Source organism: Betta splendens, chromosome 13 (genome assembly GCF_900634795.4).
Source record: "Betta splendens chromosome 13, fBetSpl5.4, whole genome shotgun sequence".
Classification (NCBI taxonomy): Eukaryota; Metazoa; Chordata; class Actinopteri; order Anabantiformes; family Osphronemidae; genus Betta; species Betta splendens.
The window spans coordinates 4,436,881-4,456,475 of record NC_040893.2 but is presented as its reverse complement, the minus strand read 5'-3'; the positions used below and the strand labels follow the sequence as shown (position 1 = coordinate 4,456,475).

Genomic DNA, 19,595 nt, shown 5'->3' with positions numbered 1-19,595 from the left:
ACAGCGCCACCCTCCCCGCTCCGCTCCCACTTCGTCGCTCCTCCGGGCCGCGAACGGCGGCACATAATGTAACAAGGCGTGAAGACAAAAGCACCGACGCGCGCGCTGGAATGAGCCGGAATGTCCACCGACGACGTCGCTCTGTTTCAGGCTGAAAACGGGGACGGAAAACGGCTGCAGCATCATCTCTGTGTGCGGGTGGAGTGAAGTACATATAGAGCCCATCTCAGCAGCAGCGGCAGCAGCAGCAGCAGCGTCTCCTCTCCCCACGAAGCCCGTGTTCTGGGGGGAACCCTCCATCACGTACTCAGCCTGTCCACCCATCGCCGGGCACAGGGGACTTGGACCGGAGCGTGAAAAGCCAAAGGGACCGAGACAGGCAGCTGCGAGAAAGGAGCAACCGCCCAGAGACAGGGGAGCGCGGCGGCGAGGAGGAGAGGAGAGCGGAGGATGGAGGCCCTGCTGCGCGTGCTGAAGAGTCACCCAGGCCCGTCAGTGCTGGTGTGCTGTCTGCTCTTCAGAGTGGTCGACCAGCTGCTGAGGAGGCTGCCCGTGCCCAAGGTGGTGAAGCAGGACGACCTCCGCTCCTGGAAGTGGAGGAACCTCTCCGTCTCTATGGTGCACTCGCTGCTGACGGGGACATGGGCTCTGACCTGGTAAGTGCCCCATCCGTCCCAAGCGTCCGCCTCTCCACAGTGGGACTCCATTGTCTATTCACAACGCGCATGATGTGTAACGTGTAGGAGGGGAGTGCGCAGCAGTGACAGTCTGTGGCAGCCAGAGGAAGACGGGCATGTTCAGGCAGATCGAGGGACAACGAGAAATGGAAGTGTGTGTGTGTGTGTGTGTGTGTGTGTGTGTGTGTGTGTGTGTGTGTGTGTGTGTGTGTCTCCTGGCAGCGTGGGGGCTGTTTACTTGTGCTGTTCGTCCACATCTCACAGAGAAAACACATGGTTTAACTCTCATAATCGTTCTGGTGATAACTGGAAAAACCTGCTGACCAAATAATTGTTATGAAAGCAATAGAGAAACTATTTTTGGGGCGTGGATGGATGTTATGAGTCATCTTCTAATGTGAAGGTCAACTTGGAAGCAAACCGTCTGCACTGTGACTGAACTACTGCTGAATTTAGTGGAAACAAGAGCTTCTGTGAAATAATACAAGCATGTTATGACACACTGTGTCACTTTACATTATAGGGACCACAGGTCATTTATTATCAGTTCTGTCATACTGTGTTTGAGCAAGGAGGGAACATAGAGCAAGATAAAGCTAGGTTCACTTTGTCTGTTTTAACAGTAAAACAACCCAGCAAAGAATATCGAAAAATATCCGAATCAGTTTGTTGACGTATTTTTGATGATGTACAGAAAAATGTCTTAATACTATTCAACTATAAACCATGTGTAGAACTGTGTCTACGTGTTAGCAGGTCACTGAGCTGTGGGACCTAACCATAACGTGTGTCCCTCTCTAGTGCAGTGGCCTGGCCAGAGACGCTGAGCAACATCTACTCGTACCACACACCCCCATCATACGTGCTCCTCTGTGTCTCAACAGGTCAGTAGAAAGCGTTTTGTGAATGTTTCTGAACTCAAAAATATGCTAATAAACTTCCAATCAAATGGTTAGGCAGCAGGTGTTTCACCTCCACAGTAGAAACATGTAGGAGGTGCAGCTCAGTTTCTCAGTTTGCATCCTTAGGCAGAGTCCTCCTGCCTCGTGCTGTTACTGTAGGTGTGTGACATTCCAGTTGCACACACACACACACACACACACACACACACACACACACACACACACACACACACACACACACACACACACACACACACACACAACCTCTTTTACCTGATTCTCCAGACAGATAATTAGTCGGCTCCTCTGCTTCTATTGTCATGGAGGCCAAGTTTAAGTCTACACAAAATATGACAGGTCTTAACTGTAACAAGCGACGTCTGTGTTACAATGACACAAATCTGGATCTGATCAGACTAGATACCAGATGAGTGTTGGACAGTGCAATAGCGTGTATCGCTCAGAATAGTTAGACGCAATGAAGTCAACTATACTATGATTTTGTACAGTTTACTTTTTTATGTTGAGAGTAAAAAAACAGTCAAGATGCTTTTTAGATTAGATAATTTGCTGAGATTCATTTATTTGGTTGAGTGAAACATTTATTGCGGTTGGGTTTGAGTCACACCTCTGTGGCTGACAGGTTGTGAGTGGTTGTGTAACAGTCACTGTGCCTTCCTGTTTAACCTGGTGTTTGGATACAGATCAATGTGAAACACAAGCAAAAGAGGCAGATTTTATAATACAAGACAGAAACACTCGTAAAAAAAAAATAGATGATAAGTGCATGAGCTAATTAAAAAATATACAATTTATTTCATAAATTTTATGATTAATTAATTTGATCAATTTAACACTAGTTCAAATTAAAAATAATACATTTATACTGTATAAAATGTGGCATTTACACACCACGGTGGCTTGTATGTTTATTCTAATAACAATCATCATCACTGAGCACATTGCTTGAGTTTGCTGCAGGTGATTTTCCATGCGGTTTTCTGCCTTTTTGTTTGCTGGATTACTAAGAACTGTACAATTGGACTCCAAGACAATGGGACTTACGAGTAGAATATCACATGAAGTTTCCTTTTGTGTGTCACCTGCTTGTTCTGGCTGCGCTGCCAGATCAACCAAATCTATTGTTTGCCCGATGAATTCTCACTGTACCACCAGCAGAGACACCATCTGAGTTTCTTTCCCTCCAGGATACTTTGTTCACGATGCCACTGATATCATCATAACAGGACATGCAAGAGGAGCTTGGGAATTCTTACTGCACCATGCACTGGTAAGACAGCGTCTTTTTTGGAACCTATAGAGTAAATGCTGCAGTTCTGGTTCAAAAACGATAGTCTTTAAGTTCAGATCAAGGTGATTTGCACAGGCAACGTGTCATGTGACTGTGAAGACAGTGAGATAAAACGTGTAAGCGTTACTCAGATTACATTCTGTTAAAAGTTTCACATGATAGAGTTGGTGTTTATTTATACTGGATACTGTTTAATCATGTGGAAAGAATCCAATCAAGACTGTTGTTGCTTTCTAACAATGCTGGAATAAGGTAAAGGAGGTAAATCAGGGTCATGATGGATAAATGCTCCAACAAAATAACGTATTATTATTATTATTATTATTATATTATTATTATTATTATAACTGTATTATGCTTCATAAAATACAACTGAGTGTAAACGCCTCCTGTATGCGTGTCCGTCCCTGTCTCCATCATAGGTGATCTGGTGTTTCCTCTATGCCCTCTACACTCACCTGTATGTAGCCGGAGCAGTGATCGCTCTCTTCGTAGAGATCAACAGCGCCACCCTGCACCTGAGGCTGATGCTCAAACTGGCAGGCGCCCAGTCCTCGTCCGTGTACCACGTCAACAAGCTTGTCAACCTCTTCACCTACGTCACGTTTCGTCTGAGCACACAGTTCTACCTCACCTGGTTCATCATCAGCAACTACTCCTGGTTGGACCGCGCTGCTTACTTTTTGGCCAGCATAATGGTGATGAACATCATGATTCTTATTTATTTCTACCGCCTCCTGCGTGCAGACTTTTTTCCCCGGACTAGGAGTCACATGGGACAGAACGGATTGCATAATAACAACTCTAAAAAGTTTCTCAACGACTGACTTGGGAGGTTTACAAGACTACTTAGGTATTTATTTAGGGAGGGAGTTTACATGTTTTGTTCACCATTCCTCATCATGACAGGTTCCCTTGTTGTGTCTTACTGCCAAAGAACAACACCCCCTCCGAACACTTGAGGTGAAGCAAGGTGCAGGTGCTGGTTTTTGAAATATAACAATTCGAATTTGCAGGAAAACTAAAGTCAAGTCCAGCACTGCAGTGATTACTGTACAGTGTAGGAAGGGTGTCTAGAATGTGGAAGATTTAGCGACATCTAGCGGCGAGGTTGCAGAATTTTTAGTGTTCCTGAAGTGTGTCAACCTACTCAGTATATAGTATATTAAACATAAACAAACATGTCATACTTACAGAGTGAAAAGTGTCACCACAGTCAAACCAAAAGTTGCAGCTAGCGGTTGGTGTGTCCATTCTGTGCTATGCAACATGGCTTCCCATGTAAATAAAGGCTTCCTCTATGCCAATGTTAGGTGACTAAGCACTGCTCACAACACACACGTATATGCATACAATATGCTATTCCTACAAATAAATGCCTCTAAATCTTGCACATTGTGCCTTTAAACCCTCAATTCTGTCAGTTAAAGAACTCCTAGCACAGCGGTAGCTAGCACCTTGTCCTCAACTGTCACATTCCTTGTTTTCCAAGTAGCGCTGCCCTTCCAGCTTCTGATTCACTGAACACGCCTGCTCCAGGTTATTCAGGCTCTCTGGAACCTGGTTTAGTTGCCCTTGTTTCAGCATATTTAAAAAAAATCTGTACCATGTGAAGATAATGGTATAAATGTTTTATGCCACTTTCATGCCAATCCAAAAACAGAACAACTGAGAAAAAAAGCTTTTCTTTGTCGAACAATGAAAACATCCATGTTGCTTGTTTTAATGGAAACCTAAGTTAGCCTGCTGGCGTCTGACACTGACAAAATTCCCAACAGATGAATCAACAGATTGAGACAAGGTTGTGCTCATTTAACATTATACTTGGTGTTACCAAGCCGGCACACGGCACAACAGCAGTATTTGAAGCCCTTGTTGAATTGTTTTTTACGTGCTACTATTTTTGGATGGATTAGATAAAAATGATTTAATATCATCATACTACAAGTCAAGCAATTGTTTACTGAACAACACTACTAATGTGTACTAATGGGGAGGAATGTTTTTACAGTGTTACTGTAGAGCTGGAGTCAAAATATCTGTTCATTATATATTGAACTTCAATATTCTGTGACATTAACAGCCAAGTGACATGTGTATGTTTGCCGTTGCATATTGAACTCAACCTGTACTAATTACAAGTTACAGTGGCAGCTTTGCCACATTTTTACTGTTGGTAAGAAGTCCAAGAAATCCACTGGGAGTGTTTTGCCGTGGGAAACATTTCTGCCCTGCCCATTTTCCTCTCCCCAGTGCTTGGATGATCCACTAGCTGATGTTTTCTTTGTGTTTCCTTGCCAACAGACTCACCTTTTGCTACTACAGTATGTGTGTACATAGGGTACTCTGTATGAAGCTATTTGTGGCTGAAGAGTTACCAGGCTTTGATTTAAGTGGTCCATAATGTTGTTTAGCACCAAATGAACTGATAACGCACTGCAGGACAATTTGTAGTCTCAATGTAAAACGTGTTGGCGTTTAATCCAACTGAAAATGAAGCTGAATCCTCCTGCCCATTTATCAGTGTCATCAGTTTGCTCTTCAGGAAGTGAGCATGAGGAGCCTCTTACAATAAGCAGGAAGCCGCACAATCATGCTACATCACAGGCGGTTACACTTGATGTGGACGAGTCCTCACCGTGTGTATGATAGTACTTACAGCGCAGTGTAGATTCTGTCTTTTTAAAAACATTAGTTGACTTCACGTGAAGATGTTTTGTCCTGTTTGTGAATTCCTGTTTGATATATTTCAAAGGATAATAAAAGTACACACAGTAGACCTTTAGTGGACTTAGGAAAACGTCAAATTTGTCCGTGTCTGTACTGTTTTTTGTAAATTGTATTTGAGGCAATGCCAATAACTCCAAACCAAGGTGAGATGTGCCTCACCCATGCTACAGTGCCTTTACCACAGTGCCTTTGAAAATACGTAGAAATAAAGTTGAGGTAAGCATGATGTATAAAGCGGAAAGAATAGATGTACTGCAGTGTGATAGTTGTATTTGGTTTTGTCGAACCTGAGTCCAGTGGAAAGGTTTTTGAATCAAATATACAGTGAGTTCATTTGACTGGCTACAATAATGTATAATGTGTCTTTTATTGAAGTGAATGTTTTTAGGGACCCTGTACTTTGAATTATTGAGTGAAACCACAAATAATAAAAAAAATCAAATTACAGTTCAGGGTTGGTGGTGTATACATTCTACTACTAAGTGTGTATTCAGCTTCATGTACACAAATGACACAAAGCTCCACATAAAGCCTGTATTGTCAGATTTTGAACTATCATACTGTACAAGAGAGTTCAGTTTAACAATGAAAAAGTAAAAGTCCATTATTTCCAATCAAGTATAAAGGGCAACTTCCCATATTTTCTAATTGCCTCCTGAGGGTTGAATGCAAATGAATATATACTTCCCTCCCAATGACATCATCAGGAAGATTTTCTGAGAGGGTCCTCATCCTATGACACCATGAAAATGTGCAAATTTTTTAGGGAGTTTATTGCTCTGTACAGTATATTGTACATGTGGACGTATTGAAGGTCAGAGAAAAACGTATAAATATATTATACAAGTAACACCAAACTGTGATTGAAAAGAAAGAGGTGAAAACAGATTTTACAAACTCTTACTGCGAAGCAAAATTAAGCTTAAAAGGTACAAATCGTTACAAATACACAGAACACAGTAAAATCATACAAGAAGTTAATTGAACAGTACAAATAAGTCATTTAACCATAATTCCAACACCTGCTCATCTTCTCCACGAGGGGGCCGAGCAGGGATCATCTGGGAGGGAAACAAATGCTGGGAATGAGTGAGCGGAGGAGGAGGAGGAAGAGGAGGAGGAAGAAGAGAGGCAGGGGGATGGTCGGCCTGCTGCTGCTTCCCCTCAACTTCCGCTGCTGCGTGTCTGCTCCTCAGCGCGTTTTCTGCTGCTCCTCACCAGGGGCTTTAATTAATGGGCTCACTTCGTAACATGTGGTGTCTCTGGCAGTGAAACAGCGTAAAAAGCAGCGGAGAGGAGAGGAGACCGTTGGGAAGCGCTGAGGTCCAGTGACGCTGCGCTCCGACGCCTTTAAGGTAAAAGTTTCTGTAACAACTTTGTCTTTTGTATCTGCCAACGTGGAAAAGTGCTTGATCAACAGTTTTAATGTAAGTGTCTGAGTGTGAGTCGCGGTGATGGTTAATGGTGGCGCCGCTGAGGACGATCAGCGGGATTAAAGCCTCCGCATGTACAGTAGATGGCGGTGATTACAGTTCTGTCTGGCTCAGTATGTGGTCGTGACATGCAGCTTAAACTGCAACACAAACATGTTGTGTATTTTTCCGGCGTCTCTGCCAGGTTCAGCTGCAGCCTGGGCTCAAGCCCCTGGAGAAGAATGACTCTATCCACCGCTTTGCTGAACAATGAGGAAAATAATTATCAAATCTGCCAATGATATTTGATGGCAGCCTACCAGGGCCATTGTGCTTAAATAGGAATGTTTTAATAATTAAAAACTCTGTTGGTTGCAGTTTTACAACACTTACACTGATGAACTGATGGAGTATTTCTTTGTCAGGTGTATTTACAGAACACTAGGTGCTCTGTCGAGGCTAATTCCAGTTGTTTAGAGAGACCCCGACAAGATGGGAACCAGTACAAACAGTTCCTGTTGTGTGCAAAGCAGTTAAAGTGAGGCTTCATCTGTTTTAGATTTTATTTTATTTTTATTGAATCAAGTGGGTATCTTTTATTTAAGTAAAAAGTAAGTTTTGTTTCCATTGGAGTCACTGACAACGCTCACTTCCTGCCAAACCATTAGAAACCCTGCAAATATTAAAGATGTCTTGTTAATGTGGTTTGTTTATAAGGTTTGATGCTCTGCGTCGTTGTCAGATAAACATAGTTTTACAATTTTAGTGTTTTGCGGATTCCCCATCATTTGCATACAAGGCGTCTTCTGAAGGAGTCTCTTACCAGCCATTGTGAACCCGGTATTTAAATGTGAAAAGCTGTTTTTTGGGGTTTTGCACTGTTGTTACCTTCAGTTGGAGACATTAGCTTGGTTCCTGGTCATCTCATTGACATACAGTAAATCAATGAACAACAGCAGTTCCTTAATTCCACCCCAAACCCAGGCTTAATTAAATCTAGTCCCTTTACAAATCTAAATATTCCTCTCTCCATGAGTGCAGACCATTTACTGCACTCTGAGGCTCCATGTCCACCCGAGTGTCAGCCATGAGTGTTCTTCCTCCTGTGCGAAGGGACCGCATCATTGCTCAGCTCCCTCAGGTAAAGTCCTTCAGCTCTTTAACCTTTAGTTGCACTGAGAGCATCCCACATCTTCTTTCTTCTCCTGTGCTGTAGTGTTATAGGAGCGAGGCAGCGCTTCACACAAAAGACGACTTCAGCAACAAAGTGAAGACGGCCTGCCAGGAGCAACGGACCGGCACTGTGGGGTGAATAGCACTGTAATATGTTTGACTGCTGCCCTGCTTACACAGGAATATTCTCTGGTAGTAAACTATGGTAAATACCACCCTTGTTTACTGTAGCGGGATCCTACTGTATTCAACTTTGACTCCTTAGCAATAACTAATATTACTGTGTTACATCAGTATATGTTAATGATTTTTCTGCTTCTTGTCAGCAGGTATAAAATTTCCAAGGTCATCATTGTTGGTGACTTGGCTGTGGGGAAAACGTGCCTGATTAATAGGTAAGCTTAAAAATGCGATTGCAAACATACGGTACGCATCTAGGAAATAAATAACTAGAATCAGAGACGTACATGCACGGTACATGCACAGGCTCGTTTACATAGTCATGATCTAAGCACGCTAATAAAATCCATCCTTGCTTCACTTGCTACCTGGGATTGATAAATGTCTCTTTGACCTTTTAGATTCTGCAAAGAGGCTTTTGATAAAAACTACAAGGCAACAATCGGTGTGGACTTTGAGATGGAGCGCTTTGAGGTGCTGGGTGTTCCCTACAGCCTCCAGCTGTAAGTCTAGCACCGACATCGGCCCTCACAGTGTCTCAATGTGACAGGTTGATCACTCTGTCAAAAGACCTTGGATAATAACAGTGGTTTCACACGATGAATTTGGTATAGTGTAGGATATGTTTTTATTTCAGTACTACCTTAGAATAATCATGCAAATTGGATTTGTTACTGTATAGGTATAAAAGTAATGAAAGATATATCAGTATGTGTCCATTATAATGATACAGCTCCTCTGTGTGTAACACTATTACACTATTATCCACTCTAGGTGGGACACTGCAGGCCAAGAGAGGTTTAAATGCATCGCCTCTACATACTACAGAGGAGCCCAGGGTGAGACATTTGAGTGCAAACTAATAAATGTGCTGAATGCACAAAAGTGTCTTGGTGTTACAGCTGCATGTTTGCTATTGATACGACCATTTCAAGTGTGCCATTGTTTCTCTTCCAGTTGTGATCATTGTGTTCGATGTGAACGATGTGGCCTCTTTGGACCACGTAAGGTAAGCTCCATGTACAGGAGCAGGCTGCCTGCATTCAAATCTTGGACTCTAGGTAAAGTTGTGCTTTTGTATCTGCAGGCAGTGGCTTGAAGATGCCTTGAAAGAGAACGACCCCACCGCCGTCCAGCTGTTCCTTGTTGGCACAAAGAAAGACCTGAGTGTGCGTCATTTACACTTACACAATGCAAGACTCACTCGCTGTAATTAATAGTTAGTTATAATCTGCTGGAATTATTAATCTTTATGGTGAAATTGATGTATCTGTAAGGACATTTCCTATTTTTTCCTGATGAGGCTTATTTTGTCCAGACAAAGGGATTTAGCCAGTCTCACTTTGGAGAATGAGAAATGAGGTCAAATTTGGGACGATGACTCAACCATCACTATCCAGGCGTCTGTCGGCTGCTCATCCGTTTTGGATTAGCTGCAGTGAGCATCCCACGACCTAACTGTTGTGGGCGAGCTCTGGGGATGGTGATTGTAATATCAGGTCTCTTTTTGTTTTGTTTCTGTTGCAGTCTCCTGCTCACTTCGCTCAGATTGAACAAGACGCCATCAAAATAGCACAAGAGATGAGAGCAGAGTACTGGGCAGTTTCATCGCTGACAGGTGTGTTAGGATTTAAAAACGGGGACGTAAAGGCAGCTTCAGGTGGAGGTACTCACGGATCTGTGTGTGTTCGGTGCCGCAGGAGAAAACGTCAGAGAGTTTTTCTTCCGAGTTACATCGCTGGCTTTCGAGACCAACGTCCTCGCCGAGTTGGAGAAAAGCGGATCGCGGCAAATCGGCAACGTCATCAGTAAGTGACCGTTCCTCTCTGCTTTCGTTCACAGCGTCACATCATTTAAAACCATGTGGTCGTGTGTTTCAGAGATTAACAGCCCTTCAAACAACGCATGCTCTACGTCGAAAAAGAAGCAGCCAGCCTGCTGTCAGTGAGGACGAGATCAGACTCCATGGTCTACATGGTGACAGGTTTTTTTGGACTTCTACGGTCAACGCGGGAGGAAGGAGTCATGTTTGAGCTCAGTTTTCCTGGCCTGTAATGTGCAGTCCTCTGTGGGATGTGGATTTTTGTGGTGTTGCTCAGTTCAGTGAGTTAGAGACGCACTGCAGAAACACAAACTTGACTAAAACTTAAAGCTGAGACGCCAAAGAATGCCTGGAGATGTTTTACCATGGTGTGCATGGATGTGTGCGGATGCGTGCGCGTGCGTGCGCGTGCTTGCGTGGGTGTATGCGGGTGTGAGCGGTTGCGCGTGTATGTATGCTTACTTTTATAATTCTATGCTGTGCGTTATGTTCCAGTTAGATTTTTTTTATACTTTTGTGAGCTCGTGCCTTTCATGGAGGACTAGAACTGTAGTTTAGATGCAGCGTTAGTGTCATTTATAGGTACTTTCTACTCGCATTCATATTTTTGGCAGAATTTTATTTTTTTTTATATCACAAACTACAATTGTATGTCCCATTTTAACTCATGTATTTTCCTTTTATGGTTCATGTAACGTAAAAACATGTTTTTGAGGTTCTTAGTAAATATTAGTGTTATTCAAAAAACAAAAGTATTTTAATTTACAGCATAACTAAGCAGAAAATAAACAGTTTTTTGCGGGTGAGACAATCTCTTTATATCACTCTTTTATCACAGTATCCATCCTGGAAGCTTTTGAAGAAGTTCAGGTATTTCCCATCGATTTGACCCTGAAGCTCTTCTGGGATGCAGTGCGAGAATGTGTAATTGTCTTTGAGCCATTTTCCACCTTCCGTGTTCTCAATGGCCACAGCTGCTACACCTGCATCACAAACACAGCGATGATTACATTCAAGCATTTAGCCTGAGGTTGAGCTTTCTCTTATTCTCAGTGCACGTGAGCTCAGACTTCTGCTGCTTTGACCACATTCTTTAAAATTGTGAATGGAAATGGTCTGACTTCTTGAACTTTGTATCTTATCCTAGCCATCTCAACTCTGCAGGACTGTTATCAGTACTTAAGATGAAAGATCAATCACTGTAAACCTTCTGAAAACTCTGTTAAGACCCTTAAAGTCACCTGAACAACAGATGTTGACTGACCTACAACTGTGGCCTCCAGGCTTTCAATGAGCTGGATGGCAGCTTTCATAGTGCCTCCAGTTTCTATCCATTGATCCACTACCAGCACTCTCATACCTGGAGGAGAGAGAGACATTCAGTGCCAGCCAAGCTTGCATTTGGTGGTTTTCTTAATTTTTTTATTGATTTGGCTTTTTTATCTTAAAGTGGAAAAACAGTTATGTATTGCAATGGAAAGCTATATAATAATATCGACACAGAGCTCTGTTGTACTGTATATTATCCACTGAGACTCACACACAATAACGGAACTTTGACACACATTTGTCAATGTTTAAGAAATATTCCTCTGCTGTAACTGCTTGTGGTGCAGCATTTTTGTTACTACTATTTTAAATTTTCCAGAAGACAGAATAACTTGTGTATGGACGAAACTAGATCTATCTAGCCATCATATTTGTGTATGTGAATCTTAGTTATAATGAAAATGTCCTAAAAGCCTAATGAGAGTTGGCCTTTCTAATATCTACGTAGTGTCAGAACTGTGAAAGTGCATGCATGATTTTTAAATCACAGCTACTGTGCATGGGTCAGATTCAGGTGTAATTTGCTTGAACCAACACTAGAGGGCACTGTGTGTTTGGGAATTAATAAAACGGGAAACATTAGCCTCAATTAATAGATTCATTGGTTTTCACTCTATCACTTTCATTCTATGCTGCTAAAGTGATTATCTTTGACTCGTTAATTCCTATGCAGTTTTGTACCACATAAATCAATTGAACTGGAGACTGTGAGCAGCTATTTTTCAGCACTGCTATGTCAAACATTACCAGTTGGATAAACACTGACCCTTGTGTGTAGCATGATGTGGTTAAATTGTGAAAACAGACCTGGCTTTAGCACATCCAGTCTTACTTCCAAAGTCTTTTCTCTTTTTGTGTAGTCACTATAGTTTTGTTTTTGGGTTGCGACACACAGGTGTCCCGCTTTACGGATAGCCAGGAAACCTTTTCCGAGACTGGTGGCAATAGATGCCCCTGAAAAACACATTTAAGAAGACGACACACTTGGAGAAAGATAGTTTCACACTGAACTGGAGGCCTTTAATGCAATTTAGGGCTGCATGAGGCAGAGCTTTGAAGTCAGAAGATCCAGTATCTATATTTAGTATCTTTGACACAGGGGTTATGTTTCCTGACCCACAGTATATGCTTGCACAGTAACTGCGTTTAACTTGACATCTTGAGCAACATCAAGAGCATTGCTGTTTTTCTAACATATATCCTTTTAGAAATAAATTTGTTTTCTTACCAAGAATAAAGCCCATTGCGTCTATCCCAGCAACTAGATCGATGGAGTCAGTGTTGAATGGACTGAGAAGGTCTTTAACACAGTCTGCAAGAGCCTGAATCAAGTGCAGAATAAGTAAACAGACTCACACGCCACAGGTTTTAGTGAGAGAGAGATCAGCAGAACCAGTGAGAGCCAAGCATTCATCCATGGGACATGTAATCACACACTGTTCCCATAATACCTGAGCGTTGCAGTAGAGTCTCGATGGGTCCAGCCAGCAAAACGTCGGCCCCTTGGTGTTGGGCGCCATCAAGGAGAGATACCATCCTCTTTTCTTGTCTGCAGGAACCGTGGACACCTCCATCTGACCTTCACTGTTCATTCACTTCAGAGACTGGGGTGAATGTCAATGGGAGAGTGTCCCATATCAGAATCCAGGCAGGAGGGGTTGGGTGGGTGGAGTAGGCTGAACTTTGCCTGCAGTTACTGCAGCATCTTAAGGCTCTATGAGCTAAAGGCAAAATATATTGGAAAACTGAAGAATGAAACAAGGAGTCCAATATGGGGTGCCAAATGTAAAAGTAGCACCTATAACTAGTTTTCTCACATTTAACTAAATGACACAACATGTTTTCTCACATTTAGTTAAATGTGCAAAAGTCTAAATGTAAATGTTAAATATAAATGTAAATGTTAAATATAAATGTAAATGTTAAATGTTAAATCTAAATGTTAAATGTTAAATGTAAATGTTAAATGTAAATGTTAAATGTTAAATGTTAAATGTTAAATGTAAATGTTACTGTTAATGTAACACTGTTACATGTCCTATTACAATGTTCCATGTTACATGTTAACTGTTCATGTTAACTGTTACAATGTTAAATGTAAATATTAAATGTTAAATGTAAATGTTAAATGTTTGCCGAGTGTAAAACTGAATATTCATGAATGGGCAAGTAGACTCCATCCCTACCCTCAAACGCTGGTCTAAGATCAGTGACGCGGACTCAAACACGTCAAACAGTACGCATAGCTCCGCCCACATCTGACTCTGGATCGGTGCACGAAAATACTGGAGAGAAGCCTGAAGTCGAAGCCATCATGGCCGCCAGCTCCGACTCCCTCCCGTTGGGGGAGATTGAACGGGCTGTAACGGCAGGTGTGCGGGCTGAGGCTCCGCTTCAAACTGCCGTTCTGGCATAAACACCATTAATAAGGAGTCAAGTAGGTTTAAAAAGAATATTTCTGTGGCGCCGGTGGAGAATTAGTTGGCTAACTATACTAGCTAGCCGAAGTTACGTCCAGGCTAAAAACAAAAGTTTCCAGATCAGATGTGGGCGGGGTTTGCGCGCACTGTTTGAGGTGATTGAGTTCGCGTCTCTGATCTGAGACCAGCGCTGTTAGAGGGTAGGGATGGAGTCTACTTGCCCATTCATGAATATTCAGTTTTACACTCGGCAAACATTTAACATTTACATTTAACATTTAACATTTACATTTAACATTTAACATTTAACATTTAACGTTTAACATTTACATTTAACATTTAGCATTTAACATTTAACATTTAACATTTAACATTTAACATTTACATTTAACATTTAACATTTCACATTTACATTTAACATTTACATTTAGACTTTTGCACATTTAACTAAATGTGAGAAAACATGTTGTGTCATTTAGTTAAATGTGAGAAAACTAGTTATAGGTGCTCCTTTTACATTTGGCACCCCATAGTCCAATGTGGACCTTATTCTTGCATGAAGAGAAATACAGAAGAATAAAACTAATTATCATAGTAATAACTTGGTAAATGTTGTGACATGTCGTGACATGTTCATATCACAGTAGAAAACCTTCAATATAATGTATGCAAACATTTTTTTCCTTACATGATGTTGATGTTAAGCTGATAACCAACATGGTAACATCATCACCTACAACAACATTTGGTTTGGTTTATGTTTTCTGTCATTTCATTCCCGTTGAGACTGTGATACTGAATTTGTTAATAATTTGTTAGGTGTCATCTACAGTTCATATGTGGAATGATTATTGATGTTCCTCTTTATAACCAGAAGTTCAGAACAACTAGAGTTACAGTATTAGACTCCAGTGTTGGGTTTGGGAGTAGAGATCCTATATAAATGTTGATTTCTTCTCATCTGCGCCTCCGGCTGTTATTTCAAATGCTACTCAGAGATGGTGCGTTCACATCTGGGCTGAGAGGATCAGTGTCTAAATAAGCACAGGTTGGACTCTGTATGTTCCATACTGGGAAAGGTTATTCCAGTTATTAAATACACCGAATTCCCTCTATTTTTGTGCAATAGGGCTCAAACTGAGCGCAGGACTTAATCTTCCCCTTTTCTCCAAGCAGCTACTTTTTCACAGTTTTTGTGAATGTGTGTCTTGACCTGATGAACAGCAGCATGTTGTCCTGGAAATCACACGTGTTACACAAAAAAGAAGAGAATATATGTGGACTATGGAGAAACGCTAAACTTTTCAGAAGAGACTTTTTCACAATGCAAACTCAACCTATTGTAGTGGTACAGAGCAAATGCTGTCTATTGACTTCTGCCCTGTCTATTCTGAACTACTGCTACTCTGCTTGTCTAACTGTGTAGTAGAACCACACTCGGTGCGTGGCCGAGGTGCTCAACCCGTTGGTGTGAGGCCAGAAAACTACAGTACACTTTGCTGCAGTTTCACGTTAATGCTTGCTACGTGTGAAGACAGTATAGATGTGGGATTAATCTGTGTCAGCGTGATAGTGATTGTCCACTCCACAAGTTCATCCTGTTACCGGAACTACAGTAGGATTTTTTGTAACACTTTAAAGAGTAAATACTTTAAATGGACTGAGACATTATTATGCATGCTCAAAAATATTACTCATTAACCCTAGAACACTTTCGCCAGGTAATTTTTACCTGATATAATATACCAAACAAAAAGTACTTATATAATATGACTTATATAATACTACTTATATAATTAAAAAAAGTACTTATATAATAATATGACAAGACATGATAAATTATTTTTAACTGTGTTATATGTAACAAAATGGAAAATAGAAACATGGGAAGATCCTTAAAACATGCTTGAAAATTACTGAAAAAAAGCACTGGTGAAGCTACCCAGGGACCCGTGACACTCAGAAAAATACAACGTATTGAAAATCATGTAAATGCTTTTGTTCAGATGAAAATCACGCAGCGATAAAGCTCTAAGGTAAGTAAATAAATTACAACTAGAAAGATGGTTCAGCCACTTTAAGGATGGGCTGGATCGCAGAGAACTGGACACTTCCACCAGCTGTTCTGGGGGAATTCCAAGGCATGATGGCCAGATGCCAACCAGTGCAGATGCCTGAGCCTAGAGACAGAGCAGTTACTGTACAGAATACAGTAGACTGTTAGGTTCATGTTGTGTGAAATATTTAAACAGGCTCGATTACCCATGAGTCGGTGGACTAACCATTAAACCCATCCATGAAACCCAATTAATGTTTAATTCTGAATCTGGGCCAACTTTTAATCAGTAACATAACAAAAATAAAATAAAATAAAATAAAATAAAATAAAATAAAATAAAATAAAATAAAATAAAATAAAATAAAATAAAATAAAATAAAATATTCCAATTTTACAAGGCAAGGGAAAGGGAAAGGTATAGATAATATTTCAAAATAAAGTTCCCAATTCACTCACTCTGCTGTTCAAATGCTTCACCTGATGCTCAGTGGTTGACTGTGTTTTATCCTCCAAGAGGTTTGGCTGTGTGTGGGTTTATATGGACTTTCTTTCAAGTTACAATATTTTAGTTGTAGTTTTTATCCACAGTTTTTATGTTGTCATTAGAGACTCAGATAGTCACGTGGGAAATTACAATTAGATGCAGCAGTGATTGTGGGGTCGTTTGTGTTTCTAGGTTTATTGCTTTGTGCAACAGGTTCAACAGGTTATGTTATTGTCTAATGTGTCATCTCTGATAGTTTGTGAGGATGCAGCTTATTTAGTCTTTACGTTAACTTCGCCATAGAGTCACTTAGTGCATGCATTTACAGCACTTCCTGAATTAAATAAGTTTTATCGCAGTGATTCTGTGTTCTTAATGAGGTTAGTTACTAAAGCTTAATCCTTCTTGTTTAGCTGTCAGCTGACATCGAGGGTGTAACCTTGAAGTTTAGATGCTGTACAGTATAAGGTTCTTAATTTCACTAATTTCACTACAGTTTGTTAAGTCCCAGTAAGGATAGTGTAAGAAATGCTTTTTAGGGGTTTTGCTAATGTGCCCATCTTAAGTTAACGATTAGATTGTCCTCATTTTCTAAATTTGTAAATTGTAAAATCACTTGGATGCAGGATGTGTGCATGGAAAGTATGAAAATGAAAATGAATGAAAGGAGACTTGTATGTGTGGCGTCGGCTGTGGGACTATTTTTCTATTCTGTTTCTGTTGTGTCTCATCCCAAGTTGGCGAACTTATTTGAAGGAGGCCTGTTGGTTTAAAAGTTGGTGTTTGAGTCGGTTCAAATGTTAAGTGTGTGTAAATAGCTTGCGCTAAAAAAGAAGAGGATGATCTCAGCAGGATTCCTAGTGGAGTGAGAGAAAAAGAGATGGTAGCATGGTACAGTATGTGAGGGAGGAAAGGAGTTCAAGGAGTGAATGGTTGAATGTTGGCAATAGAGAAATGAAACAGTGCTTTGAACCTTGCATTTCAGTGTGTAGCTTGTAAAAATATGCAGAACGCATAAAACTAACATTGCATGAAGCTTTGCTTGACAGAATAGTGTTTAATGCATCAACCAGTGACCTAAGTTTTTATGTAAAACAAATAATTAACATACGCAGGAGTGCTGTGCTGTTCCATTACAGGAAAGAAGAGGACAAAGAAGATCAAACTCCGGATCATTGATGGGCCCTGAGTGACACTGCTAACTCATTTACAAGAACAAGGTCACAGGCTAGCCTTTCTAAATTATAGTTCTCATAGAGCAAGAGGTTTGTCTCTCTAGTTAAGGGTAGGAGTATTTCTCTTCTACCCTTAACTTCCGTCCACAGGTTACTTCTTCCACGTATCGGAAGAGGGTCTTCTATCTTCTGACCTGCACAAAATTGGTTATTTTATATTCTCTGATTTTCTGATTTCTACAGCGATGGTCTGGGACAAAAAGCAAACTATATATGTTCTATTCAGCCTAACCTTAGCTCTGTAGGATGGTTTATGCTGCACTATGGTGCAGAGCTTTCTGCCTCTCAGCTATCAGCTCTCAGGGTCCAGCTAGAGCACCAGTCTGAGGGGAACAGAGGATGACGCAGCAGAGGAGTGCTGGAACCCTGGACAGTCTGGAAGCGAGTGACTCTGTGTTCGGTGTGAAGGCCACAAGTGAGCTGGGCCAACTGGGTCGCTAGCAGAGAGGCTAGGCATCAGATGAGGTTCCCAGGACAACGCAGAGGGTGCAGTGCCACAGCTTCCAGTACAATAATGATGAAGGAGCCACTGGAGCCGAAGGAGCCGATGGAGAGTCCAATTAATCCAATTCCAGCTAGACCAAGACTTCTCACCCACCTAATATTGTGGGGCTACGCGACCAACACAGCTATAGTAGGCGGAACGACATGGGAGCGTGTGTGAGGATAACCTGTTGGAGCTGAAAGAAGAGCCTAGGCAAAAGGAGACATCCTAGGCAAAGGCTGAGCTGGAGCCGAAGTTGAAACCAGGAGATCCGGTGTACATCAAGGGTCTTGACCCTACATGTTGGTCAAGACGACCTCGAGAGCAGTTCAAGTTAAAGGCTCCCTCACCTGGTATCATCTAAACCACTGTGTTAAAGTATCAGAGGGAGAAAAAGGGAACCCTAAGATTGATGTTTAGTAAAAGAAAAAAAGTGCTTATCACTGGTTTAGGGCGGTAAAGTAAATTGGGCTTAGCTTTAATGGACATTTGTCTGTCCATTGAGGGGGAAAGTTTGTGGTAAATTCTCTTCCTCCTTTGGGGTTATTTCTGTCCATTGCAACAAATGTCAAGTTGACCGTGGTGACAGGTTAGCCACTAAAACAAATAAACTGCTGCAGCTGAGTAAACATGGACTTTCAATGGACACGTAGGCACTCGCTGGTTGCATAAACAACACAGCTTTAAAAAGTGGGCATTGGGAGATGTGTTCTTAGAGTGCTTCGCAGAGGGTCTGCTGCAGACACCCAGCTGACTTTTTTTCCGACCTCTCAGTTCTTTCTGCAGAACAACTAGCGGGTAATTTCGGTCACCACCTTTTTCATGATTATTCTGTGATTGTACTATTTCATTCTATGTAATAAATTTATGTGTTAATTTGAACATAAAAGTTGAGTCCGTGTGAAATCTCTACCAAGATCGAAACATAAAATACACATCAAGAGCAAATGGATCTCATCATTGCAGTTAGTATATTCTAATGTGACCTTTGTGATTCACTGTGTGCTAATATTTAAACCCAGGTTGTTCTGAGCAGCTCCCCTGTTTCTTCGCCCAGATTCCATAGAGCAAGCACTTTAACTCATGAGAAACCCCCCTCTCTCGAGAGCTGGTCGGATGTTGCCTCTGCTGATTTTACATCATTTCTCTCCGCCTTTCAGCAATCCGATTTCTGTTCCTTGAGTAGGCTGGATCCTCGGCTCTGGAGCTGTAAGACCAACCATGTGACAACACAAGAGGCTGATTAGAAATCCAACCTGACAAGACGCTTTTTATACTGTATATATTCCCGTTCTGTTCTTTTCCAGGGGAAGATGAATTTAAGATAGTGATTTAGTGCCATGCATCCCCAATAAGGATGCTCCAAATATGCCTTA

At 41.4% G+C, this 19,595-nt stretch overlaps 3 protein-coding genes across 4 annotated transcripts; 2 read left to right on the top strand and 1 right to left on the bottom strand.

Moving 5' to 3' along the window:
* Positions 1-20: 20 nt before the first annotated feature.
* tlcd1 (TLC domain containing 1) lies at positions 21-6,068 on the top strand. Its single transcript, XM_029171112.3, has 4 exons — positions 21-656; positions 1,479-1,561; positions 2,788-2,870; positions 3,314-6,068. The coding sequence occupies exons 1-4, from the start codon at positions 451-453 to the stop codon at positions 3,716-3,718; spliced, it is 777 nt and encodes a 258-aa protein (XP_029026945.1). The 5' UTR covers positions 21-450; the 3' UTR covers positions 3,719-6,068.
* Positions 6,069-6,715: 647 nt separating this feature from the next.
* rab34a (RAB34, member RAS oncogene family a) lies at positions 6,716-11,019 on the top strand. 2 transcript variants are annotated; one of them, XM_029171109.3, is made up of 11 exons: positions 6,716-6,976; positions 8,075-8,174; positions 8,250-8,341; positions 8,533-8,601; positions 8,788-8,889; positions 9,161-9,225; positions 9,344-9,395; positions 9,474-9,555; positions 9,914-10,004; positions 10,087-10,194; positions 10,267-11,019. In XM_029171109.3, exons 2-11 carry the CDS (start codon positions 8,100-8,102, stop codon positions 10,332-10,334), a joined length of 804 nt encoding a protein of 267 aa, XP_029026942.1. In that variant the 5' UTR covers positions 6,716-6,976; positions 8,075-8,099; the 3' UTR covers positions 10,335-11,019. The 2 variants fall into 2 exon arrangements, with proteins under 2 accessions (XP_029026942.1, XP_029026944.1); XM_029171111.3 differs by having other exon boundaries at positions 6,721-6,976; positions 8,536-8,601.
* zgc:174895 (uncharacterized protein LOC100126024 homolog) lies at positions 10,807-13,148 on the bottom strand. The gene is made up of 5 exons (XM_029171113.3): positions 12,989-13,148; positions 12,766-12,859; positions 12,345-12,491; positions 11,473-11,568; positions 10,807-11,191 (listed from the first exon to the last, which is right to left on the bottom strand). Exons 1-5 carry the CDS (start codon positions 13,127-13,129, stop codon positions 11,025-11,027), a joined length of 645 nt encoding a protein of 214 aa, XP_029026946.1. The 5' UTR covers positions 13,130-13,148; the 3' UTR covers positions 10,807-11,024.
* Positions 13,149-19,595: the final 6,447 nt, after the last annotated feature.